The sequence below is a fragment of the Odocoileus virginianus genome, chromosome 20 (assembly GCF_023699985.2).
Source record: "Odocoileus virginianus isolate 20LAN1187 ecotype Illinois chromosome 20, Ovbor_1.2, whole genome shotgun sequence".
In the NCBI taxonomy this organism is placed as follows: Eukaryota; Metazoa; Chordata; class Mammalia; order Artiodactyla; family Cervidae; genus Odocoileus; species Odocoileus virginianus.
This window is the reverse complement of record NC_069693.1, coordinates 5,631,080-5,652,162: the sequence shown is the minus strand read 5'-3', so window position 1 is coordinate 5,652,162 and position 21,083 is coordinate 5,631,080. Positions and strand designations below refer to the sequence as shown.

The window sequence follows — 21,083 nt, the reverse complement described above, 5'->3', positions numbered from 1 at the left end:
TGGCCGTGCCCTCGAGCAAAATGGCATCCTTTTGGCTTCGATGCCAGCATGCAATATGGAGGAAGGACTAGGCCTGTCGGAGCCAGCTTGATCGAGGTGGGTGGAGCTCTTGGATCCGCCCCCTTGTTTACTTCGTGGTTAAGAAGGTACTACTGCGCCTGCGCACTGGCCGCTCCGCCTCTAGCGTCTGTGGCATGTGACTCAAAACCTCGTGGTTCATGCTCAACCACCCCATTCTGGAAAATGGTTACACCCACTCCTGTTCTAGAACAGATAGGGACGCTACCACTGTCTGGGCTTGCAGGGAGTGTCCAATCCGGATGTGACAGCACGCTGACCCGGAAAAGGAGGGGGCCGGGGCAGTGGGGCCTCCGCCGCGGCTATGGAGGGAGCCGGTTACAGGGTAAGTACTAGAGACGCATTCTTTCTCATCTGTCGATGCGAAACTTCCCCCTCCGGTGACCTACTTCTTTCTCAGGCCTTGCAGGGATTCTCGGAGCCCGGCACATCCTTAACAAGCACACCATTCCCTTAATAAACGCGCTGTCACTCCTTCCTTCCACTTCCTAGGGAGACTCATATCATTTAGCTCCGCCCCTTGGGCTGCTGAGGCGCTCTTCTGGGCCCTGCCCTCTTTGGAATGCACTTTTGCCCTTCCCCGTCTTCTAGGGTCCCAGAGAAGCCTGGTCGGTATTCAGGCTTCATCTCGCCGACCCCGTCCCCTAGGTAAAGGTGTCTCGGGGTCCCGCCCCCTGGTGCATAGCTTCTCCCCTCAGTCTGTTCCCATTGGCTGTCTTTGGGGCCCCTCCCCCTTTGGGCCCCGCCCCTTAATGGTACCTGTTTCCAGGTGGTGTTTGAGAAAGGAGGCGTGTACCTGCACACCAGTGCCAAGAAGCACCAAGACCCGGACTCCCTCATCGCCGGCGTCATCCGTGTTGTGGAGAAGGTGGGCCGGGAGAGAGCAGGACTCGGGCAGGCCCAGAGCGGGATGGAGGGCGGCACCTGTAGGAGTACAGTGGGGAGGTCAGTTATGGGATCTTAGGAAGGAGAGGTGGCTTTCTAAGGCTGAGAGTTCAGAACTGGGAAGAAGTTTGGAAATAGTGTTTGGGGAGTTTGGAGGGTAGCCTCTCCAACCCCTCTTTCCTTCCCACAGGACAATGATGTCCTCCTGCACTGGGCTCCTATAGAGGAGGCTGGAGATTCCTCCCAAATCTTCTTCTCCAAGAAGGTAGGGTTCCCTGGCTTCCTCTTCTTCACTTGCTTTTTTCTAGGACGGAGCAGTCGAAAGCGTTTGAAGGACTTGGGTAGAATCCCAGACCTACCACTGGGGAATGTATAAGCCTGGTTGGGACTTAAGTTCTGTCTGCCCCCCGGTTTCCTCTTCTCTGTGAAATGAGGCTGAAGAGGCCCATTCATGGAGAGAGAGCAGACACCATGCGACTTGTGGCCCTGGAGACGGCACCTACCGCCTCGCCCCCTTTGCTGCTTGGGACAGCCCTGCCCCAGTGCAAGAGGATAACTCAGTCTGTGGATTCAGGTCCCGGGGCTCTCAGGCCATAAGGACTTTGAGCATGGAAAAAGGAAAAGGGGGTCCAGCAGGGTACCAGTCACATCTATCCTTCTCATCAGGAAAAGCAAGAGATTTCCCAGAAGCCTCCTGTATTGGTTAGGAGTTGCATTTGGGTGTTCATAAATGGAACAGGAATGCCAATGGCCTAGGGAAGATAGCAGCTCTTTTCTCTTTTTCTTCCAAGCCCAGAATGCAGCAGTATAGGTTCGTATGGTATCAGTGACTCAGCTTCCTTCCATCTTTGCTTCGTAGTCCTTCACACATGGCATCTATCCTCAACATATCTTTGTGGTCCAAAAAGGCTGCTGGAACTCCAGCCTTTTTAACTGTTTTTGTTCACTTTTCATGTGTATTTCAGGTGGGCAAAAAGAGTTCTACTCATCATGATTACTCAAGGAAACATGCTGCTAGAGCAGCCACCATCCCAAAAGTCTCCATTCCTAGTGGTAGAAAGAAGTCTCTAGAAGTCTTGTTCTGGCAGTTAAATGGTCTGTCTTGGAAATGATACATCCAGCCCTTTGGCCAGAACTAGGTGCCTGTCTCCGCTCAGCCAGTAGAGTTCAGTGAGCTATAATCCATCCTAATGTATGCCCATGAGACAGACAGCTGCAAGCATTTGACAGCACTACTAATTATCACTGTTCTGTGTAAATGTTGGCAAAAGTATAAAATTCTTCAGGTCACAAAACGGAGGGCAGAAACTAACCAGGGGCTAGTTTGGCAGCTTGTGGGCAGCTGTCTGTGCTGTCCCTCAGCCCTTCCCAGAGGCTTGCGTGAATAGGATGTTCACTCCTGTCGGTGCCTTTTAATCAAGAATTTCCTGAGCTGGGTGACCCTGAGGGCAAGTGTGGTGCCTTCTTTCTGCCTCAGTTTCTTTTTGTCCAGTGGGGCTACCTCCCAGGGTGGCCTCGAGGCTCAGATCTGGAATCCATGACCCCTTAGTCTCTTTTCCTGCCTTCCCCCAAGGACACCAGTGGGGGTGACTCCTGTACCTCTGAGGAGGAACCGACCTTTGATCCCGGCTATGAACCCGACTGGGCTGTCATCAGCACCGTGCAGCCACGGCCCCGCCATTCAGAGCCCACGAGAGGTAGACTAAGGTGGTGCCTGGGCTTGGGAGTGGGTGGGCAGGTAGAGAGACATGACTTGTCCTCAGTGGTCATGGCTCCACGGGCTTTGCTGCCCGGTCAAGATGGCCACCCACACTGGCCTCCAGTCCCTGAAGAGTGGGTGGGGGTGCAGGGTGGTCGCCAGCCCACATCCAGCATGGCCAGCGTCTCCAGGGTATGCAGTCTGGTCGACCCCTACCCCAGGCTCCCTGATAGTGGGCACCCCCATGTAAGTCCTGCCCCTGGAGTCTTCCAGGCTGTGGGGCAATAGTCGCAGGGGGACAGGGAAGTTCAAGCCATCCTGGAGTCACACGGTGGGGCTGGGGGCACCAGAGGAGGTATTTAACCTCCAGGAGATGGAGAAGCATTCCAGGAAGAGGTGTTGCCAGAGCCCGGCTCTGGGGGGCACGTGAGCGATTTCTCTCCCCGCAGGCAGGGCAGCCAGGGCAAGGCCAGAGGTGTGGGGCGCTGGGAGACTGCAGCCTTTTGCTGTGGCTCGAGTGTGGGGTCCAGAGAGAAGAGAGGGTGGGAGATGAGACAGACGGGGTGCAGGGAGCAGACTGGAGGGGTTGAGGGGAGCCTGGGGAGATTTTGGAGCAGGCACATGTCTGCTCCGGGCTCCCCTTGTTTTCCTCAGTCCTTTCCTGGAGGGCCTGGGCTGACTGGGAGGGGGATGGAGTGGGGGGAGGCACCTCAGGAGATGCCTGAACCCCTCCTTCTCCCCATCTCCCCCAGGTGCGGAGCCGAGCTCCCCTCGGGGCTCCTGGGCCTTCTCGGTGAGTCTAGGGGAGCTCAGGTCCATCCGCCGTTCCAAGCCGGGCCTTAGCTGGGCGTACCTGGTGCTGGTCACGCAGGCCGGCGGCTCCCTGCCCGCCCTGCACTTCCACCGCGGGGGCACCCGCGCCCTGCTCCGCGTCCTCAGCCGCTACCTGCTCCTGGCCAGGTAAGCCTGCTCCCGGGCTGCAGCCTGACCCCTCAGAACTGGGAAGGAAGTACAACCCAGACCGATTTTCAGGGCAGAAAAAGAGAATCAAGTGGTGTGGCGCGTATAACCCCGGGATAAAGGGTAGTTTGGCATCAGGCAGGACCTGGGCCCCAGATCATGGAAAGAGTTGGTCTCCTTTCTCTCTGAGTTTGTATCACCTTCTGGGGGGCCCGGGGGGCAGAAAGCACCTCTAGCCCACACCCAAGCAGTTTCCTGGGGGCTGTCCCTCCACGGCCTGTGCCCGAGTCGGTCACCCTGGCTGGGTGGTGAGAGAGCCTTGTTGGCCAGCCCTGGGTCCCGGGCTGCCCCTGGGGTGCAGTCGTGGTCTCAGGCCTGGGCTGGAGATTCCCACGGGCAGTCAGGACGCTGGCTGGGGTCGCCCACACGCCCCCCGCCCCCCAGCTCCCCGCAGGACTCCCGCCTCTACCTCGTGTTCCCCCACGACTCGTCAGCGCTCTCCAGCTCCTTCCACCACCTCCAGCTCTTCGACCAGGACAGCTCCAACGTGGTGTCTGTGAGTCCGCAGGGCCAAGCCGGCAGGCGGGGGCAGTGCGGGGCGGACCGTGCTCGTGGCTGGGCTGTGACCACCCCTCCACGCCGTCCCCAGCGCTTCCTCCAGGACCCCTACTCCACCACCTTCAGCAGCTTCTCCCGTGTGACCAACTTCTTCCGGGGAGCCCTGCAGCCTCACCTGGAGGGGGCCTCCCCTGACCTGCCCCCGGCCCCAGACGACGAGCCCGAGCCTGGCTTCGAGGTCATCTCCTGTGTGAGTGTCAGCGTGGATGCCGCTGCTCTCGCAGCCACCTTGGGCACGGGGCCGCATTGCCCCAGGCTCACATCCTAACAGCACCGCCCTCACTGGGCTGCTTGACGGACTGTGTGGAAGGTGCTTGTAGCCTGTGCACCTCGTGCCTGTTCTTAATGGGTGGGGTAACCTTGTCACTGAGCCACGAAAGAAGATGCTTCCAGCCCTACATGTTCTGTTTGTCCGTCCAGCTAAGAAAGGCTGTGAGATGCTTTGGAGGGGGCAGGGGCAGGGCCGGGGGCTGCCAGGCACCTGAGGCCCTGGGCTCACCCGCCCCGCCTCGTATCCTCCAGGTGGAGCTGGGGCCGCGGCCGGCTGTGGAGCGGGCGCCTCCCATCACAGAGGAGGAGTGGACTGGCCACGTAGGCCCTGAGGGCCGCCTGCAGCGGGTCCCAGAGCTGAAAGCCCGCATCTTCTCAGGGGTGAGGAGCCGGGGGAGGGGGCAGGGCAGCGGGCAGCCAAGGGGAGGCCCCTCTGAGCTGCCCTCCACCTCTGCCCCCCAGGGTCTGAGCCCCAGCCTGCGGCGCGAGGCCTGGAAGTTCCTCCTGGGGTACCTGAGCTGGGAGGGCTCGACGGAGGAGCACAAGGCCCATGTGCGCAAGAAAACGTGAGTGAGAAGTTGTGGCCCCCGCCCTGAGTCCACTGGAGGCTTTTGATCAACAGCATATCCCTTGATCACAGGGATCAGGGACATCAGCCCGCGCACAGGGGGATGGAGGCAGTGGGCCCATGTCTGATGCCGTTTTCACCCCCGGGCCATATGATATCACGGATGCGCAGCAGGCTTCCTCCCTGCTGTGCGGCCACCTCTCCTGGCTTATCTCATGCCTCTGTTGTGTATCCTGGTGTATCCTGGCCCCTGCCCCTGGGGCTGTCTGTCCACTGGGGCTGACAGACTGTGAGCAAAAGCCCACAAGGGTGTCCTGTATCCCAAGAGACGTCGCGGAGGGGAAGCGTGGCGGTGAGCTGGGCTGAGCCCCACGGGGCGAGGCAGCAGGGTGTCCTTACTGCTCCCCTCTCCCCCTCAGGGACGAGTACTTCCGCATGAAGCTGCAGTGGAAATCTGTGAGCCCCGAGCAGGAGCGGAGGAACTCACTGCTACATGGATACCGCAGCCTCATCGGTGGGTGGGGGTGGGGATGGGGGTGCCAGGCCAGAAATGAGATCCTCTAGGGGTGAAGGGGAGCAAGATGGGGGCGAGCAGGGGTGAGTGGCCAGGATGGTGAGGCAAGGCGTGGGGGGTGCTCCAGGCTCCCTGGGTTGAAATCTGCCCTCTATTCACTGAGATATCTTGTCAAGCGATGTGATCTCCCTGGGCTGCTGTGTCCCCACTTGTCGCTGGTTTGGTGACTGTCTGCGGCTGGGAGGGCGTGGCCAGCCCGTGTGAAGCACAGCACCTCCCGTGGAAGCGGCCCAGCGGTCTCTGGAGGGCCCACAGCTGCCTAGGCGTGCTGGCGGCCGGCAGGGACGGGACCCTGGTCCTTTCACACCTTCACTTTGTCCCCTGTCCCCGCAGAGCGGGACGTGAGCCGCACCGATAGGACCAACAAGTTCTACGAGGGCCCCGAGAACCCGGGGCTGGGCCTGCTGAACGACATCCTCCTGACCTACTGCATGTACCACTTCGATCTCGGTGTGTGGCAGTCCGGGGAGGGGCTGGGGGCCGGCCCTCCAGTGGGCTGGGGGGCACTGCTGGCCTGGGCTGGGCCCTGACCCCGTGTCCCCCCAGGCTACGTCCAGGGCATGAGTGACCTTCTCTCCCCGATCCTCTACGTCATCCAGAACGAGGTGGACGCCTTCTGGTGTTTCTGCGGTTTCATGGAGCGTGTGGTGAGGCTTAGGGCGGGGGCGGGAGGCAGGCCCCCTCACAGGCCCTGGGGGCTCTGGCTCCTCACGAGGCCCTCTGCCCACAGCACGGGAACTTCGAGGAGAGTCAGGAGACCATGAAGCGGCAGCTCGGGCAACTCCTGCTGCTCCTCAGGGTGCTGGACCCGCCACTCTGCGACTTCCTGGGTACGTGTGGCGGGTGGGGCCAGGGATGGTAGGGCCAGAGATGACATCCAAACGTGTGGATGTGGTCCAAATGAGAAACAACCCCCCAGAACCCAGAAGTGATGTGTAAAAGCAGGACTGCAGTTTGGAGCAAAACCTCAATAAATGCAGATGTGGGCACCCCCATCCCTGCTGCACAGTCAGGTGGCTCCTTTGTGCCCGTCAGTCACACTTCTCAGAGGAGGACCTGGCTGTGGTTCCTCGCAATTCCCAGCTGCACCTAGCTCTTATCTCCACTCACTCCTGAGCCAGGGATTGGAAACTGGTTCTTTGGGCTCTTGGGGGTGGGACAGCTACATCGTGGCTGTAAAATTTGACTGTATTACTTGTTCAATGTAAAAAATGCAGGAAATTCAGGGAAAGGAAGTTGAAATTGCTGTTGCTAGAACTGTTCTTTTGAATGCAGATGATGATAAATAAGCTAGTTGATTGGTGGACATTTCTTCACGGATATTCAGGGTCACACTGGGAAGGAGAGACGTAGCTGGTCTCACTTCACTGAAGAGAAAACTAAGGCTTAGCACATGCCACTTTCAAGGACACTTGGATGTTAGCTGCCTCTCTGTGTCACTTGGAAGTTTTCTAAACTGTCAGTTTTTATCGACTACATGGTGTTCTGTTCAGTTTAAGGATGTACAAGAGTAGATTTAGCCTGACCTGCTGGACATTTAGGTGGTTTGTAGTTTTTCACCATGATAAATCTGTGGATAATGTCTTTAAATTCCAAGAAATGATTTATATCCACACATATCTGTACATTTTTTGAAACATTCGTCCCCATCACTGCTTTCCTGGAAAGCTCTGCCAACTTACGTTTTTGCTAGCAGTGTACACCAGGGCCCGGTTCCTCACACCCCTCCCCACCAGCTTTGGGTGTTGACCAGATTGTTGTTCTTCCTCTGAGTGGACTGGTTTTACTGCCTCCCTCCCCCATGAGAGTAGAGACCGGGGTGGCTCCTCGAGTCTGGAGCCTGGAAGGCAGGATGGGGAAGGCTCCCGCTGACCCGGGCAGCTCCCTCCACCTCCTTCCCAACCCCACCCTCCACCCCCACGAGCTCTCCATCCACTTGCGAGCCTGGTGCAGGTCCTTCATCAGCGTGACTTCTTAGAGTCCAGTCCGAACGTCGGGTGCCCTGTGAATTAGAGCGGGGTTGGGGTTGATAGAGAGCATTGCCCCTCCCACCCCTGTCCCCCGCTCCAGACTCCCAGGACTCTGGTTCTCTCTGCTTCTGCTTCCGGTGGCTGCTTATCTGGTTCAAGAGGGAATTCCCCTTCCCGGATGTCCTCCGGCTGTGGGAGGTGCGCCAGCTGGGTTGAGGGGAAGAACTGAGGCAGAGAGACTGGTGGGTGGGCGGGGAGGCTGGTGGGAGGTGGGCAGGGCATGGGGCCGACCTGGGTGGGGCCTGGGGCGGAGGCTTTGCCAGTGACCCCTCCCTCGGGCTCGCCAGGTGCTGTGGACAGGGCTCCCCGGCCCCAATCTGCACCTGCTGGTGGCCTGCGCCATCCTGGACATGGAGCGGGACACCCTCATGCTTTCTGGCTTCGGCTCCAATGAGATCCTCAAGGTGAGCCCCTGGCTCCCCCGGAGGCACATCAGGGTATGAGCTCCGTGGAGGCAGGCACCGCCCCTGTGCCACAGCCCCTTTGGGTGGTGGGTCCTCAGAATAGGATTGTTGAAAGTGTGGTCAGCTGAGCTGTGAGCACAGCGGCTGGGGGACGCCTCTGTGCGTCTCCTACCCCGCCTTACCCCTGGCTCCCTCAGAGAGCTCCCCTCTCTCAGAGGGGCCCCCGCCCCTCCCCCAGGGCATCAGTGCGGGGCGGGCCCTTCCCCTCCTTGTATGCTGTGCCTGGCAATCAGCCTGAGAGCTTGACCTCTCCTGATGCCAGGGCTCCTCTGTGAACCCTAAGAGGGCCAGCCCCTTGTGTCTTCCACCGGGTCCCCAGCAAGCAGCACAGAGTAGGCGCTGGGGCGGTGGTGGTTGAGTGCTGGCCGGCAGGCGGGCCTGACCCCCCGCCTCGCCGCCCTGCAGCACATCAACGAGCTGACCATGAAGCTGAGTGTGGAGGACGTGCTGACGCGCGCCGAGGCCCTCTACCGGCAGCTGACCGCCTGCCGGGTGAGTCCCTGACCCCTCCCGATACCACCCCCAACCTCCAGGAAACCTCTGACTTGATGCTCCCTACCCCCATCCCCCAACCCTCCAGGAGCTACCCCACAACGTGCAGGAGGTTCTAGGCTTGGCGCCGCCTGCAGAGCCCCAAAGCCCCTCACCCCCTGCCTCCCCGCTGCCGCTGTCGCCCACCCGGGCCCCACCGGCTCCGCTCCCCTCCGCGGACACGGCCACGGCCACGCAGCCCGACAGCAGCCTGGAGATCCTGCCTGAAGAGGACGACGACGAGGAAGGTGTCGACTCCTAACCGTGCTGGGCTACCGCAGCAGCCCCACAGGACTAGACACTTTATCCAGCTCCCGCCCCACGCCCCCGCCCCTGCCAGAGTCTGGGAACGCAGGAGCAGAGGGGCAGGGCCCTCCACCCACTCCTCCCTTCTCTTGAAACTGACACTTTCCTGTTCAGGTGGCCTCGAGAGGTTGGGGGAGGAAGGCCACCACGCTGCCTTGGCCCTGGATGGGGAGGTGGGTGGTGGAGGCTCATGGTCTCCCCATACCGTTCTGCACAGTCGATGTCTGACCGTTGTGACCCTGATCTGGCAGATGAGGTGTAAGAGGCAGCCCCTTAGGGGTGGGTGAGTGGTGGGGGCTTGTGGAGGCAGCGCTCTCTTACCTGCCTGAGTTTGGGGCTTTTGGAGGAGCGAGGATGGGGTACTGGTGTGCAGCCGCCACGTAGTAGATGAGCTGGGGTACATCCCGGACCTAACTCAATGGGAGGGCCTGCGGAGCTGCTCGCTTGGGCCCTGCCTACCAGCTTCTTGTTATGAGAAAAATAAACTTGTGTTTCACCCACTGTCAACTGGGCTTTTTGTTCCTTGCATAAGGATCCATTGGTGTCATTTACAACCGTGAAGGGCACTATGATTACCACCATTTACCAGTGGCGCAAAGCAGTGTCCATTCTGTACCTCCTACTACCCCAAGTGGAGCCCCATGGCGCAGGAAGGAGGAGGACAGCTTCCGGGGCTCCCGGACAGGCGCAGCGCCTTCTACCGCGGAGGCTCACGGTTCTCCCTGCGAAATGGGGAAACGGTTGAGCCAGGTAGGGGGCGGGACCACACGGCTGATTCCAAAAGTACTTTAATACTGGCTCTTCTTTGGGGTCGAGTGTGCGGCGGTTACCGCATGTGAGGCTGGAGAGTGGGTGCCCTGCCCACTTTCCAAGGGGCACTGGTGGTGGTGGTGGTGGTGGTGGTGGGCGGGCGCCAGGTGCCCATGCCCCATCTTGTTGATGATCCGGGGCTCCTTCAGGCGGCTGCTAGAGCCAGAGCCGGAGATCCGACTGTTGATCAACACCGCGGCCCGCAGCGCCGACTTGACGGCCGTCTCCACCCAACCGTGCGGGTAGGCTGTGTGCTCACCGGCGAAGTAGATGCGGCCATAGGGCACCGACCAATCGTACTCCCGCCCCTCGTCCTTGTTGGTTTGAAAGAGCGTCGGCGGCTGCACCACGAAGCCGCCCTGGCTGTGCGGATCCTCCGCCCAGCGCTTGACGATACCGGTGCCGTCCCAGAGTCTGTACGCGATGGGCCCGTGCAGCGCCGCCACGTCGTCGAGCGCCAAGCGCAGCGACTCGGTCAGGCTCCGGCCGGCGAACGGGGCCGCCGCGTCCGACCACGTGTACGAGGCGAGCAGCAGCGCGCCGTCGCCCGGCGCCGGGTAAAAGATCACCCGCGACGGGCGGTCGGTGCTCGAGTGGCCGCCCTCGATGTGTTCGTCGTGCCAGAAGGGCCGGCGGAAGCTCAGGAACACCTTGGTGGCCGGCACATAGTGCAGCCCGCGTACCGCCTCCTGCCGCTTGCGCGTCAGCGGCGGCGTGAAGGTGATGCGCTGCAGCGCCGGCCCGCTCACAGTCAGCAGCACCACGTCGGCCATCATGGACTTCAGGTTCCGGGTCCGGCGCGAGGACTTGATGTGCACCTTCACCTCGTGCGTGCCCTGTTTAATCGCCACGACGGGCGCGTGCAGCAGCACCGGCCCCGACAGCGAGCTCAGCAGCGCGCGCGGCAGCAGGTCCCAGCCACCCACGATGCGGCTGTACCTACGGGCGGGGCGCGAGCAAGACGGACTCTCGGGCCCCGCCCCTTCCCCGCTCCAGGTCTCACCTGCTGGTTCCCTCTAATTCCCCGCCCCCTCGTCCACCGCCGCCCTCACCGGTCCCCGACGTCCCTTGAGCCCCGGAGGTAGAGCGGTGTGACCCGGACACGCCGTCTTTGCCCCTCTGTACCACGCCCCTCTCCGGGAGCCTTCCTTCCTTCAGGGGACTCGGGCACAGTGCAGGCGGGACCTAGCATGTTTCCCCGCCCCCACCCGGCTCCGCCCCTCTACGGGCCCCGCCCTCCTATTCCCCGCCCCCAGGGCCCCGCCCACTCATAGACTCCGCCCCTCTACAGGCCCTGCCCCCCCCCCACCGGCCCCGCCCGCTTGTGCCCCTCCCCCCCCCCATCCGCCCCGCCTTCTCACCGGAGCCGGTCGCTGAGGCAGCTGTGGGCCCGCAGGGCCTCGGCGAAGCTGAGATAGAAGAAGCCGTCCTTGGACATCACATCTCCCAGGAGCCGCACGGCCGGTTGGCTCAGGTTCCCCTCCCCGAGGAGGTATTCCTGGGGACGGCGCGGTCCGGGTCAGGGCCCAGGCAGGCCAGGCCGGCTGGCTCCGTCCCTATTCCCGGGCGGCGGGGGGGGCCCGCTCCCCGCGGAATCTCTTGGTTTAGTGTCGGTTCCCTGGACCTTGACGATACGGTCCCCCCTCTTGTGACAGATGAGGGAAACCAAAGCCCAGAGAAGGGCGTATCCAGCCTCGTAAGGAAAGGAGGTGGTGGCAAGCCCAAGCCCGGCATCCCCGGTTCCTGCCTTCTGACTCCGCCGGCGCCTAAGCCCCAGGAGCACCCTCCTTGTCCGACTCCCGCTCAGATAGCGACATGGAGGCCCCCACTCACCAGGAGCGTGTGCCTTTCAAACTTCATCATTGCCTTCTTGCAGCCCAGTGTCCGGAGATCTTTGATGGCCTGTGTGGGACAAGCAGACGGTGCTGAGCCGTGGGGACAGGGCCAGGGATGCCCTGCCCACTTCTCTTGCCCACGGCTGCCCGTTTACTATTCTCATTCAAGCCAGGACGTTGCCCATGCTGTGCCCTCAGCTCTGCCCTCCGCTGCAACTCAGTGTCTCCCCTGGGAAGTCTTTCTGAGTTACAGCGTCGCACAGCCCTGGTCGGGTGTTATTCTGCCTGCCGGTCCAGCTCCCGCGCTCCTCACAGGCAGGGATGGCGCGGTCTCAGTTGGCCCTGTGTCCTTCTGGTGCCCAGTAATTACTTGTCATCTGGATCGCTGTGCACCCAGACGGACGCTGAGTCCCTCCTGCTGCACCCATCAGCCGTGACAGGGCACGACTGCCCACGGGGAGTTATTCTTGGCACCTCCCCTGCCCCAGCCTTTCTGTGGCTCCCCAGCACCTGCAGCCAGAGTTCCAGCCCTTGGCCTGGCGTTCAAGGCGGCTGCCAGGCCCTTGGTCACACCATCCCTTAGGGCAGCTCCGGCCTACAGTGCAGTGTCCTGTGCCCAGACCACTCTCTGGTCCCCTCACCTCCACACCCCTGTTCCTGCTCCCCCATATTGTCTCTGCTGGGCACCTGAGTGGCCATCGTTCACTGCTCTGTTCCTGTCCCGGAAGCCTCCTGCCCCCTCTGATTTCAGCCCTCTCCTTTGTCCACCTGGCTTCTCCCAGGTGGCCAGGGAGCTCCCCGAAGGAGGTGTCCCTTCACTCACACTCACCCTTCCCCTCATGTTTTCCTGGACTCCCTAAACTGGGCAGTGCCAGGGCACAGAAAAGGCCTCCACTAAGTGCCCACCCTTGAGGTGGTCCAGGCCACTGAGAAGGAGATGGGAGATGGGGATCAGCAGTATTTAAGGGGAGCCTAAAGACGGAAGAGCCAGTGACGGGAGACCAGAAAGAACGGGAAAACGGCAGCCAGTTCAGGAGGAGGTGTGTGGCTCAGGAGGACAGGGCAAGGGACCAGGGCTGCAGGGCTCGCGGACGTGCCTACCCTGTTAAGAGCCATCTGGTAGATTTCTTCGGGCGAGCGGCCCTTCTCCTTGGGGTTCAGCTTGTAGCCTAGCTTCTCGGGCATTTTCTCCACCACGTAGTTACGCAGCTTCACCTCGTTCACCTCTGTCCACGTGTTCTCGTCGTACTGGGTGAATTTGGTCAGGTTGAGGCCCAGGCTCTTGCAGAGCTCATGGAGGATCCTGAGGGGGTGGAGGTGCCCGTGAGGGTCGGGCGGGGGCGGGGACCCTTCTCCCCAGCGGGGCTTGAGAAGGGTAGGGGGTAGGTGGGGCAGCTGAATATGGGGTTTGGGGATGGGCATGAACCTGGCGCAGGGCTAGATTGGGGGTCTTTGGTGCCAGGGACCAGAGACTGAAATGAGAACAAGGCTGGAAGGTGGAGGGTTTGGGTTTGGAGTGGGAGTTCAGGGCTCACTTTCACTGGGGATGAAGTGGAATAGCGACAGAATGGGCTGGATGGGGGTGGGAGCTGGGGGTGGGGAAAGGACTAGGGTCGGGGAGGACAGAGCTGGGAGTCTGGAAGGGCTGGACACGGTGGCCTGAGTGCTTCAGGGGTGCAGTGGTGGGGCTGGAGGCTGGGAGGACAGAGTTGGGGGTGGAGTCTAGGCCTGACTTGACCAGGGCAGCAAGTTTGGGGTCCGGGTTGGTGATGGAGCCGAGCATCCAGCTGAGTCTGGGCTCGGGCCTGGGCCGGGGGGGGGGGTGGGGTTGGCTGGGGTGGCCCCGCACCTGCCTGGTTGCCAGGCCCGATCTCACCTGTGCGAGCTGGGCATGCGCATGGCCCCCAGCTCCCCAATCCAGCCTGTCTTCCGGTCGCGGTAGGTGAGGATGCGGCCCCCAATCCTATTGTCTGCCTCCAGGATGGTGACCTGGGGAGAGGTGGCAAGCAAGTCCTTCAGCTCTTCCCACTGCCCCATCTCCACTCTGTGGCAGCCCCCCTGCACCCCGCCTTCCGTCCCCACAGCAGCACAGACGGAGACCAGAGAAGGACCCTTTTTTATGGGGAGGTGAGGGGCTTGGCGGGAGAACAGAAAGTCACAGTGAACATGTACAGTGTGACGGTTGGTTTCTAGACTGCAGCAGGAAGGCTGCTGGGCAGATTTCAGAGGGACTTCCCTGCTCAGGGAGTGGGGAGATTCCTTGTGCAGACTGAAGCCATTGACCCGGCCCATACTCATTCTTGGATTCAGTGAGGGGGACAGTGGTGCGACTTCAGGGGGCACTTCCCCTGTCTGGACTCTCCCTCCCTCTCCACCAACACAAATCCCCCCCAGGAGCTGGGTGGAGGTTTCCAGGGACTTCCTTCCAGGATGAGAGCGGGGCGGGGAAGTCAAAGGTCTCTCAGCGCAGACACGCACCATCCTTCTGGGTTTCACGTTACTGCAGAGGGTTCCAGGCCCCCAACCCCCAGACCACGAGGAAAGCAGAGATCCCTCTCCCCTCCCCCCATCAGCCTCTCCCCTCAGGAAGGATGTGGCCCGGTCCCTCCACCCGGGACTCCCAGCTGCAGCAGAAAAGACTCGAGGTAGACCTCTAGCATTACTTCTCACCTTGTGTCCAGCATCGCTGAGCACCTTGGCGGCCACCAACCCGGCCACGCCCGCACCAACCACAACCACCCTCCGGGGCTTCAAGGTCCGATTGAGGCCCAAGGTCACGACTTTGAGCAGCTGCTCGTAGTCAGGGTCGTGCATGCATTTCTCGAAGGGGTCATAGATGTGGGCCGTCTGCCAGTCCAGGGAGGCCGCCAGGCTGAGGAAGACGGGGACCAGGGCGAGGAGGCGCCAGGCTGGGGGCAGGAGGACAGGGTCAGTGGGCAGGTCGGCAGGTGTGCGGACAGGGGGTGGTGGAGCAAAGCGGGTTCTGCCCCCTCCCCTCCTGACTTACCCAAGGGGTCCATGACTCTCGTGTCTGGGTTGGAGATGTGTCTGGGTCAGAGGGGAAGCAAGGCCGCTGTCACAGGAGCCTCTGTCCCCACAGCCTGACCCGCTGGGGGCTGCCGGCTCCCACCTCAGCCCTCGCCCCTAGGGCTGTGTGCGTCCCCTAATCCTGGGCTGGCCGGCTCCTGTCCTGCCTCCGTTTCTCCGCTGTCCGCCCTATCTCCCCGTCCCCCGTCTGGGTCTGTGGGGCCCCGTCTGTCGGCAGCCTCCTCGCCACCTCGGGCTCCCCAGGCGCACCCCTCTTTCCTCCGGCCCCTCCGCTGGTCTGCCTGCCGCCGCGTCTCCCTCGCTGGCCTTAAACCCAGCGGTACCCCGCCCTCCCCTCCCTTTTGGGAAACCCAGCTGTGGGAAATGAAACTCCTTTCCTGGGCAGCAGGTCAGATGCTGAGTCTAGTCGAGGCTGGAGCGGGTGGGGGTGAGGGGAGCACATCAATCTGTTTTCTTCCTCTTGCCCCAAATAGTTCAGGGGCAGCTGGGCGGCTGCAAGTACATGCTCAGGCGACCGTGCTGAGTGCGGGGGCTGCCCCCAGCCCGCTCTGAGCCCTGGTTCCCCTGAGCTGGCCCCTGTGCCTGCCCTCTGCTCTGCCTCCTTCTCGGGTGGGGGCGGGTGCGGGTGCATTTCTGGCCTTGGGGCTGCGTGCTCCCAGGGACAGCTGAGTCCTGTCCTGAGTCCTCCTCGGCGTCAGCCATCTTGGTGCCCTGGAGGGTCCTCGCTGGCTCCCCTCCCATCCCACGTGGCCGCTCTGAACCTCAGTTTCCCGCTCAGTGAAATGGGTACAGCTGGGGGACCCGTGGGCAGCAGGGAGAGCTCTGGGCCAGCCTGCCCCCGGTCCTGAGCCCGGCAGCTGCCAGCGGAGACTCGGGGAGGGCCTTCCCTTCTGTGGCTCAAGCCTGCATCTGTCAAGTGGGGGCCACTGCAGCGCCAGTGGGAACAGGCAGTGAACCCAGGTCGGGGCCAGGAACAGCCCCCTGGGGTCAGGACTAAAAGCTGCTTCTTAGGAAATGCCGATGACTGGTGCCATGGGGGGGCCCAGAGGGATTCAGTGAGGACCCCTCAACGCCAGCCCTGCACCAGGAGCGCTCCCTGCGCCTGCGCTGGGAACCGCTGTGCCGCCTCACTCAGGCCAGGGCATCGGGTGCTTCTGTCTGCCCTGCCTTCGGCCATCACCACCGCTGCCTGTGTGTGCTCTTCTCCTGAGAGGTGAGCTGCAGGCAGGGAGAACAGGCTGACCTGCCTCCAAGGAACCCCCACCTGGCTCACGGCTTTGGCTTTGGGGCTTTAGCCGGGTCCTTTGAAGGGGTCGGGGATGGAGAGGCAATTGTGGGGACTTTTCTTGGGGTTGGAGGAGCGAGCACAGGAGGGGCGGGGGCGGTGGGGGGGGGGGGTTGGTGGTGGTGAAGAGGAAAGCCAGAGGGCAGCAGGTCCTTGCAGCTGATGGGAAAATCCAAACCGTAAATCAAAGAGGGATGTGGTCTGGTGGAGGTAGGGGGGTGGGGAGTGCACAGAGTGAGTCAGAAGGCATCTGAAATGGATGAGTGGGGAGGTGTGGCCAAGGAGGAAACAGAATCAGTGAGCTGGATAGAGCCTCGGAGACACAGAAAGCCAAGGGCGAGTCAGCAGAGACTGGAGGCAAGAGGGACTTTCCCCTGTTGGAGCAGGTCTGTGATCAGAGCTTTGCACTGGACAGAGGCGGAATCTGAGACTCAGAGGGGACCAGGGAGCACCCCAGGACCTGCCCAAGGCCCCAGAGCTGGCAGGCCTTCCCATCACAGAGCCCGCCAGCTCCCTTAGTGACGTGGACAGTGGGGGCGGCACCTGGTCAGGCCCTCTGAGGGAGGGAATTGGCTTGTCCCGGCGGGGCGGAGGTGGGCATTTGCACCGGGGGCCCCCGTGGGGAACAGCAGAGCTGGGAGTCCAGCTGATCTCAGGTCCCCGTGCCCTGCCCAGAGGCCCCTCTGCTCTAGCCAAACAGCACAGCGATGGCCCCACAGGGAAAGGAAGCAGCAAGAACAAGGAGGCAAAAAGGGTGGAGGCAGCAGAGCCAAGGGGCCCCAGGCGTGTCTGGGCACGTCCAGGCGATGTTCCTAACCACTTAGTTATTAGTTCAGGCTGTGGACTGGGGACGGGCCAGCCGGTGGGACCATCTTTGTGGGGTGCTCCCGTGCACTGCAGGATGTGAGAGGACCACCACTGGCCTCTGAATGCCAGGAGCACTTTGCCCGTCTAGGCTTAACCCCCACCGATGTCTGCATTCCCAGGCTGGGGGGAAGCACTGGGCTGGAGTTTGGATGATGCTGGGTGAAACGCCCAAGAGCAGCCAGGTATGGTCCCAGGAACACCTGGCAGGAGAAGTGCTGGAAGGCTGGATAGCAGAGGTTACTCTGGGGTCAAGAGTGTGAGTCATCGGGGGATTGCTTGGGTAGAAACAGGACCTCCCAGAGTCACTCCTGATAATATCAGAGAGATTGGTGTCAGGTTTGATTTTGGGGTAAGAATTAGGGGCGGGAAAACGGGGGTTGGATTGGCTTGGGTTTCCAAAACTTGTGAGCAGGAGACAAAAGACACACCAGGCTTCCCACCAAATCCAGCACCAGTTGCTTCAGCTGATTTGGAGGTGCTTTTGGTGTTTCTTTTTTTTTTTTTTTTGCTTTTGGTGTTTCTAAAAAACAATGTCAACCCTCTCAGATAAAAACTGTCTTTTGGGAGAAAGCCCTACCTTATTTGACTTGCTTCTGGAACCTCGATGACAGTTCTAACGGGATTAGCTCACCTCTGGAGCAGCCAGAGACCTGGCTCTGGCCCCTCAGGATAGCTAACAGTGATGGCGGCCACAGAAGTGGGCGACGGACAGGGCTAGACCCTCACATATGTTCTCTCCTCTGGGTCAGTTAAAGACCCCGAGTTGTTCTCTAGTTGCTCAGTCGTGTCTGACTCTGAGACCACATGGACTACAGCCTGCCAGGCTCCTCTGTCCATGGGATTTCCCAGGCAAGAATACTGGAGTGGGTTGTCATTTCCTTCTCCAGGGGATCTTCCCGACCCAGGGGTTGAACCTGCATCTTCTGCATTGGCAGGTGGGTTCTTCACCACTGAGCCACCAGAGAAGCCCAAGACCCTGCATGGTCAGTATTAAAACTTCCACCATGTCTCAGAGGAGGCCAGGGCCTACCCGGGGGATGCCGAGGGCCCCAGGAGGGAGTCAGAGGTCCCAACCTGGATGGGCAGGGGGCATGGAGAGTGGAGGGCAGATGGACTCACCTGAGGCCCCTGACCTCTGGCCTGACTGGCAGACAGGAGCCCCTTCCCCTAGGGCGCCCCTCCTTCCCAGCTTCCAGAACCCTGGGGCTACCGTGGGGACACTCACTGCATGGCTGGCTCTGGCGGGCTCTCTCAGTGCCCATGGCCTTTCTGCTTAGCCCGGGACGGATGTCATCGTCGGGCGAGGGTGAAACCGGGGTGATTGGCTCTGGCTCTGTCCTGTTTTCCCTGTTAGACTGGCAATGCCAGGGTCCTGGTGTGGGGTCGGATCAGCTGGGAGGCTGTGGAGCGTAGGCCCTCCTGTCTGGAAAGCTTTTTGTTATGAAAAATTTCAAATATAAATAAAAACAGACAGACTAGGATGATGAAGCCAGGTGCCTTTATCACCTCCTAGTCCATCTTATCTCATTTACACTCTCTCCCTCCCCCACTGGAATACTTTAAAACATTGCTATTATTTGGGAGGTAAATGCTTGAGGGTGTTTCTGTAAGGCAGGGGTTGGCAAACTTTTTCTATAAACATTTGAAGCTTTGGGGGCCACGTGGTCTCTGCCTGACCTACTCAACTCCATCATTCCTCCTGCAGTCATATGTAAATGAATGGGTGTGGCTGGGTTTCAATAAAACTTTATTTACAGAAACAGGAAGTGGGGCCATAGTTTGCCAACCTCTGCTCTGAAAGATATAAGAACTATTTGATTTTTACTAAAATTCCAGTATCATTATCACATTTAAAAATGACATAAAATCAATGCTTATACTTCCCCAATTGACTCAAAACTTTTTTTTTTTTAGAACAACACAGTTGGTTTGAATCAACATTCAAAGAGCCCACACTGCATCTGAGTGATACTATCTTTGTCAGTAATTGTCACTTTCAGCTCAGTGGATCTGGGTCTGTGTTCCTAGAACTGGGAGAGTTGGGGGGATGTGATGAGACCCCATGGCCCCAGGGGGGCCTGAGCCTGGTAGAGCGGCCCACCAGATCTGATCTCTGCGTAAGGACATTTCTGGACGTCATGGGGCTGAACCAGGATGGTGTCTGCGGTGAGGTGCGGGCAGTGCCCAGGTGAGGCACGAGTCCCAAGGCACCAGGGCTGAGGTGAGGGCTGTGGGACAGACAGGTGCAGGGGCAGCTCGGGACAGTTAGGTCTGGGTGGTGTCCATGAGCGGACCTGACTTGTGAGGGTGAGGCAACTCGTGCCTGGGACGTTCTGCAGAGCTGCTGGTCTGAAGGAAGACTTGCGCCGTGCAGCAGCGTAACTTCCCTGACCAGGGACTGAACCTGTGGCTCCTGCAGCAGAAGCAGAGTCTTAACCACCGGACCACTGAGGAAGTCCCAGGAGGGCAGACTTTGAAAGCACCCAGGCAATTTCGAGGTTGACTGAAAACCTCAGGAGCGGTGGTGTGCCGGAGCCGGCTCACACCTTTTCACAAGAATCATTTAATTTGCAGACCTTTTTGCAGTTTTGGTTTGTGAACCATTATTAAAAGATGAAAACATTTACCATGAGTCTTATTAAAAACAAGGGTAAAACTCAAAACCCATCCACCCCTTAAGTATTTGACCACCTTTTACTATTACATATATACTCTCCAGGTAAACTGGTTTTATCTACACAGTGTGCGTCCATTTCCCAAATTCGTGTTCTTCGACTTCATCCTGGTGGCTTGAAATCATCCACAATGGGAGAATTCACACCGTGGAAATGGGCACATGCTACCTCTGACCCTGGAAGACCAACTGCTGAAACACTGACCAGCACACCACTGCTTGGGGATCATCTGTTTCAACCTCTTGCTGGAGATCAAGGGTGCTCTCCCTCGGGAAATGTTTCAAACACTGACTTTTTGATGCCCAGCGGTGCCAGAGGAGGCAGGGGTGTTCTCCTGGGGAAGGGGATGGGCTGTAAGCTGTTTGAGGGCATCTTGGGAGATGAAAAGTCATAACCGTAAGCCCCCAGTTGCTACTCTTCTCCCTAAATAGGGAGAAAAAATGCCGTAACCACTTACTGAGAAAAAAGATTCACCTTTTTAAAAGCCTCTGACTCCAAATTTAGTCACCACTTTCTTCATGTTAATGAATGAAGAGGAACTTAAGAAGCCATGTGTCTGCAATGACAGGGAAACGCATCTGTGTTTTCTTCCTGGAAAGGGAAATTACAGTTACAATGAAGCCAGCATCACGGGGTTGCATCCAGTCACAGCGGCTGGCCCTGTTGCAATCTTGGGGGCTCCCTGGTCCCCCAGGAAGCCGTTGGGGGCCATTCTCCCCATGGTGCCCGAGTACCAGAAGCACCCCTCCTGCATGGCTGTCGCACCAATTTATTACAACCACCTGCGTTCTTCAAAAGCCTTGTGCGTGAGATCCCTTGGGGTGTGGGAGGAAAATATTAAAACTACCATCTTTTTAAAAAGAGTTTTTGATATGAAGCAGTTTTAAAGTTTCTGTTACCATGTTGCTTCTGTTCTACATTTTGGTTTTGGGGATGCAAGGTGTGTGGCATCATAGCTCCCCACAACAGACTGAACCCACACCCCCGTATTGAAGGGCGAAGTCTTTCAATCTTTTAATCAGTGGACAGCCAGGGAACTCTCTTTGATTGAAAAACAAACTAAAAAAAACAAGAAAGAAATTAGGCTTCACTTGTTTAACATGCAAAGTAATAAGTTTATGCTACGCATTGGAAATGCAAGCGCAAGGAATTGTTTTTCCTATCATGCCTGTGTGGCCCCTGCCAGGGTGACCTCACGGGTGGGCAGATAACCTCACGGGTGGTTCCATTTCTGAAACCCCAGTGCCAGACTGGGACCTGATGTATAGCAAGTGTCCCAAAGATGGATGCTCAATGAATACATGTAGGTAGAATACTACTTCCTAAGGGGACTCAAGGGGGTGGGATGCGGGTACCGGATGGGGTCACAGCTCCCAGACTGCGCAGAGGGCCACTGTCGCAGGGGATGGAGCCTTCCGAGAATCAACTGGGGTTGCTGGGGTCTCCCGCCTCTGGTTTGTTTCCCCTCCTCTTCCGTGGCTTCTGCTTGGATGAGACAGTGGTCTCTAGAAGTCCAAGATGGCCCAAGGAAATGACTCATGGTCATGACTTTGGGAAACTGGACCATGTATGTCCAGGAA

General features: G+C 59.5%; 2 protein-coding genes and 1 long non-coding RNA gene across 7 annotated transcripts; 2 read left to right on the top strand and 1 right to left on the bottom strand.

Moving 5' to 3' along the window:
* Positions 1–5: 5 nt before the first annotated feature.
* On the top strand, positions 6–9,490 carry TBC1D17 (TBC1 domain family member 17). Of its 3 annotated transcripts, none has more exons than XM_020886907.2 (18): positions 6–96; positions 305–403; positions 848–946; positions 1,154–1,228; positions 2,537–2,660; positions 3,415–3,622; positions 4,067–4,178; positions 4,272–4,430; positions 4,763–4,891; positions 4,973–5,076; positions 5,498–5,592; positions 5,986–6,102; positions 6,199–6,299; positions 6,383–6,482; positions 7,723–7,820; positions 7,970–8,086; positions 8,552–8,638; positions 8,727–9,490. In XM_020886907.2, exons 2-18 carry the CDS (start codon positions 383–385, stop codon positions 8,937–8,939), a joined length of 1,959 nt encoding a protein of 652 aa, XP_020742566.2. In that variant the 5' UTR covers positions 6–96; positions 305–382; the 3' UTR covers positions 8,940–9,490. The 3 variants fall into 3 exon arrangements, with proteins under 3 accessions (XP_020742566.2, XP_070306564.1, XP_070306565.1); XM_070450463.1 differs by having other exon boundaries at positions 7,970–8,119; XM_070450464.1 differs by lacking the exon at positions 6–96 and having other exon boundaries at positions 289–403; positions 7,970–8,119.
* A 265-nt stretch (positions 9,491–9,755) lies between these two features.
* IL4I1 (interleukin 4 induced 1) lies at positions 9,756–20,070 on the bottom strand. Of its 3 annotated transcripts, none has more exons than XM_020886910.2 (9): positions 19,978–20,070; positions 18,054–18,259; positions 14,636–14,676; positions 14,299–14,537; positions 13,505–13,617; positions 12,730–12,931; positions 11,627–11,695; positions 11,155–11,291; positions 9,756–10,732 (listed from the first exon to the last, which is right to left on the bottom strand). In XM_020886910.2, exons 2-9 carry the CDS (start codon positions 18,056–18,058, stop codon positions 9,772–9,774), a joined length of 1,767 nt encoding a protein of 588 aa, XP_020742569.2. In that variant the 5' UTR covers positions 18,059–18,259; positions 19,978–20,070; the 3' UTR covers positions 9,756–9,771. The 3 variants fall into 3 exon arrangements, with proteins under 3 accessions (XP_020742569.2, XP_020742570.2, XP_020742571.2); XM_020886911.2 differs by having other exon boundaries at positions 18,054–18,251; positions 19,978–20,067; XM_020886912.2 differs by lacking the exon at positions 14,636–14,676.
* Positions 17,204–19,567, top strand: LOC139029805 (uncharacterized). Its single transcript, XR_011482023.1, has 2 exons — positions 17,204–17,811; positions 18,743–19,567. It is a non-coding gene; the product is annotated as an uncharacterized lncRNA (long non-coding RNA).
* Positions 20,071–21,083: the final 1,013 nt, after the last annotated feature.

Coding starts and splice junctions, on each gene's coding strand:
- IL4I1 (XM_020886910.2), bottom strand. Junction 14,538..14,635: donor GAGAGTCATGGACCCCTTGG/GTAAGTCAGGAG, acceptor TCCTGCCCCCAG/CCTGGCGCCTCCTCGCCCTG. Junction 12,932..13,504: donor CGCATGCCCAGCTCGCACAG/GTGAGATCGGGC, acceptor CCACCCCCTCAG/GATCCTCCATGAGCTCTGCA.
- TBC1D17 (XM_070450463.1), top strand. CDS start 383: ATGGAGGGAGCCGGTTACAGG. Junction 947..1,153: donor TCATCCGTGTTGTGGAGAAG/GTGGGCCGGGAG, acceptor TCCTTCCCACAG/GACAATGATGTCCTCCTGCA. Junction 5,593..5,985: donor TGGATACCGCAGCCTCATCG/GTGGGTGGGGGT, acceptor CTGTCCCCGCAG/AGCGGGACGTGAGCCGCACC.